Below are 3,564 nucleotides of genomic sequence, written 5' to 3'. Positions count from 1 at the left end.
TACTAAATTAGGCTGAGTGTATGCGCACATGAAAACAAACAGAAAACGAGTGAGCACTTTCTTTCTATAGACAACGGTCAAGTCTGCGATCCAAACAGTGATGAAAAGAATTCTCAAATCATTCGCGGATGGACGTGAAAGAAGGAAGAACCAAATGGCACTGCTTCCTCAAAGCGAGCTTCGGGTACCCGATCAAGGGACTAATGAAACACCAGTACATGTCATACAGAAGCTCCACTCATCCCTCCGCCAGCCCAACCTAAGTTTCTATCGGACTGAGCTATTCTTCAATCCAGTGCCCTAATCCTTTCGAACTTGGGTCCAGAAAATAGTGCTATTGTACAACCTGGGGAAGTCAAAGCACATTCTAAGTGGGCCGCATGGGTCGGCCCTTTCACCTCATTCTTTTCCGTTTCCACGCTCTGAAACTGGGTTCTTTCACTTCAATCTCTCTCATAATCAAGCTGAGATATGATGCTGTTTCATCCTAGAATTTTGAGAAATCCCTTGTTGGCTGGGACGGACCCTTAGTATAAGATAAGTCAACACAACAGGTTGTGTCAGTTTCTCAAAAGACATGGGCTCGCCTTTCGGGGTGACTAGCTGCATTCATTGGTTTGCTTTCTTCCACCAACTTCACAACCATCCTTCGTTGATGACAGGCAAGCTCAACCACAGTTTCCGTAGTTTGGTTCAATTCATTCGGCATTTCCATTTCCAATTGGTAAGTTCTATTTTCTCCGACCCAAGGAAGAAGATCACAAGCGGGAGTCCCCTCTAGGAAGAGATGCTTTCCAAAGGCCGTACGCTACTGTTGAATGGCCAAATAGGGATTGAAACAGAGTAAATAACTAGAGTATCCCGTCGTAGTGGTAGCTGCATTTACGCGACCGGGTCCGAGCCACGGGACAAGACCAAATTGGATTGGATTTGTCACATCCGCGGATGGAAGACCGTAGATTTCTCACTTTCCCTACTCGGAGAGCACGTGTATGTAGTCCGCCTGTATCTACTTATTTATTCAGAGAGCGCCATTAATAGGATTCAGAAGTCGTACAAGCTATGGCGGAGCCGTTTACCAATGCACCCAGTTCTCCTCATATTTGATTCTTTTTTTGGTATCATTGGTTCCACGTACGTCTTTTGGGCGAGCTTTCTTCACTGTCATCAAAACCAACGCTCAAACCGAAGCTTTCCGAGCAGTTGTTTATTTCTCACTTTAGCTGCTGTCGTTTTCCTCTTCCGAATTAAGCGAGTGAAAAACAAGGGGATCAGAAGAACAAACAATAAGAATGAGGGATTGAAGTCCGTTTCCTTCGTATCGTATTTCAACGGATCGGGTAGTTCTAGTCTTTTTTGATTACTCCTTCCTTTTTCCCATCATTTGACATAACATAATTAAGAAACTGTTTGATGGTCAACGGAACGAGTAGAGAAGAAAAATGCCCTTATTCCAAAGGAAGTGAGTGCCAAAGTGAAAATAGAGTAAAGAACAAAAGAACGAAATGCAAGGGTTGCATCCGCTGTTTCAAGTCCGGACGGTTCCTCCGCTAGGTTATTGAGTTGGCTCCCCCGTTATTCTTCATCAGACAACGCACACTTAATGGAAAAACGAGGTATCTTTTTGGAAAACTTCTCTACTTACGACTTTGTTAGCGCTTTGAGGGCTTCACTATGTTCTCTGAAATCTTGTATAAATAAGAAAGAAGTCTTTCTCAGGAGATGACTCTGCTGATACCGAGTTTCAATGCAAAATGGCTCCCGCTTCTTCTGAAAGAAAACAGGGGAAAAATCAATATGGAGCCGTCAGAGGCTTATCTGGCCGATATGACTTCCTGAAATTCTTTCCAGATAAAAACCTAAAATGGAGGGGTTGGGGCTTTGGCTCCAGGCTCAAACTCTATCTTGTGGTAGACTGCCCTCCTAGGGAGCGCTTGGGCAACTAACTTGTGGGGCATGACATCCCAAATTCATCATTTACATTAGGAATTTCCTGACAAAAAGTCTTATGTGTATTGGATCCGCTCTTCTGTTAGCATGAACACATGAATGGGATTCTTCTTATTCTTCCTAACATGAAATTTTGCATAGAATGATTGTTCATGTTCACGCCGCTGAGGTTGTTCCCACCATTGAAGTAAGAGTCTGGGTGTGTTTTTCTTACTAATACGGAGAGGGTTCCGAATGATAAAAACCAATCCAAAACTTCTTCGTTTCGTTGGTAGAACCCACGCCAACTCTTTTCTCTAAATAATAGAGAGATCTTTTGATAGTCTCACTTCTATCAATGCAATGAAAGAACTATCCCTTCCTATTTGTTTGTCCTAATGAGACAAAAAAGAGCCTCCTTCTTTACCACTTTAGGGGATGGGGGTGAAGGGGGGTTTACATACAACCGGGGCAAAGTGGTTTATGATTGAATCTCAGAGGCATTCTTATCATTTGGTAGATCCAAGTCCATGGCCTATTTCGGGTTCACTCGGAGCTTTGGCAACCACCGTAGGAGGTGTGATGTACATGCACTCATTTCAAGGGGGTGCAACACTTCTCAGTTTGGGCCTAATATTTCTCCTTTATACCATGTTCGTATGGTGGCGGGATGTTCTACGTGAATCCACGTTGGAAGGGCATCATACAAAAGCTGTACAATTAGGACCTCGATATGGTTCTATTCTCTTCATAGTCTCGGAGGTTATGTTCCTTTTTGCTTTTTTTTGGGCTTCTTCTCATTCTTCTTTGGCACCTACGGTAGAGATCGGAGGTATTTGGCCCCCAAAAGGGATTGGGGTTTTAGATCCTTGGGAAATCCCTCTTCTTAATACCCCTATTCTCCCTTCATCCGGAGCTGCCGTAACTTGGGCTCATCATGCTATACTCGCGGGGAAGGAAAAACGAGCAGTTTACGCTTTAGTAGCAACCATTTCACTGGCTCTAGTATCCACTGGCTTTCAAGGAATGGAATATTTCCAAGCACCCTCCACTATTTCGGATAGTATTTATGGTTCTACCTTTTTCTTAGCAACTGGCTTTCATGGTTTTCATGTGATTATAGGTACTCTTTTCTTGATCGTATGTGGTATTCGCCAATATCTTGGTCATCTGACCAAGAAGCATCACGTTGGCTTTGAAGCAGCTGCATGGTACTGGCATTTTGTAGACGTGGTTCGGTTATTCCCATTTGTCTCTATCTATTGGTGGGGAGGTATATGAAAGAAGGGAACGAATAAGTGGATTGAGGAATAAAAGCTCGAAGACAAAGAGAACTTCTCCGGGTACTCAAGATATTGTGTTTGGAGAGGTGTAGATTGTAGATTCCAGCCGAGAAGACCAGGAAAAGATAAGGATAAAGAATGTCATATATCTCAGGAGCTAGATCACTTCCCGATGAACAAGTCAGAATTGCCTCAACAAAAATGGATGGAATTGGACTGAAAAAAGCCATTCAGCTTCGTTATCGATTAGGTACCAGGTGCATAAAAAGGAAATCAAGTTTGGGAAATGCCACCAAGGAAATGATTTATGGACCATAGTCATTGCTAGATCTCTTATTGCTTTATTTTCCTG

The 3,564-nt window shown here is 43.1% G+C and overlaps 1 protein-coding gene across 1 annotated transcript; it reads left to right on the top strand.

The window, feature by feature from the left end:
* The first annotated feature begins 1,486 nt into the window (after nucleotides 1-1,486).
* LOC125536227 (cytochrome c oxidase subunit 3) lies at nucleotides 1,487-3,267 on the top strand. The gene has a single exon (XM_048699410.2). The coding sequence runs from the start codon at nucleotides 2,368-2,370 to the stop codon at nucleotides 3,208-3,210; it is 843 nt and encodes a 280-aa protein (XP_048555367.2). The 5' UTR covers nucleotides 1,487-2,367; the 3' UTR covers nucleotides 3,211-3,267.
* The last annotated feature ends 297 nt before the right edge of the window (nucleotides 3,268-3,564 follow it).

This window comes from Triticum urartu, chromosome 4A (genome assembly GCF_056163025.1).
Source record: "Triticum urartu cultivar PI428250 chromosome 4A, HENAU_Tu73, whole genome shotgun sequence".
NCBI classification, from domain to species: Eukaryota; Viridiplantae; Streptophyta; class Magnoliopsida; order Poales; family Poaceae; genus Triticum; species Triticum urartu.
Note: the sequence above shows the minus strand (reverse complement) of the source record. Positions and strands in the feature narration are given on the sequence as shown.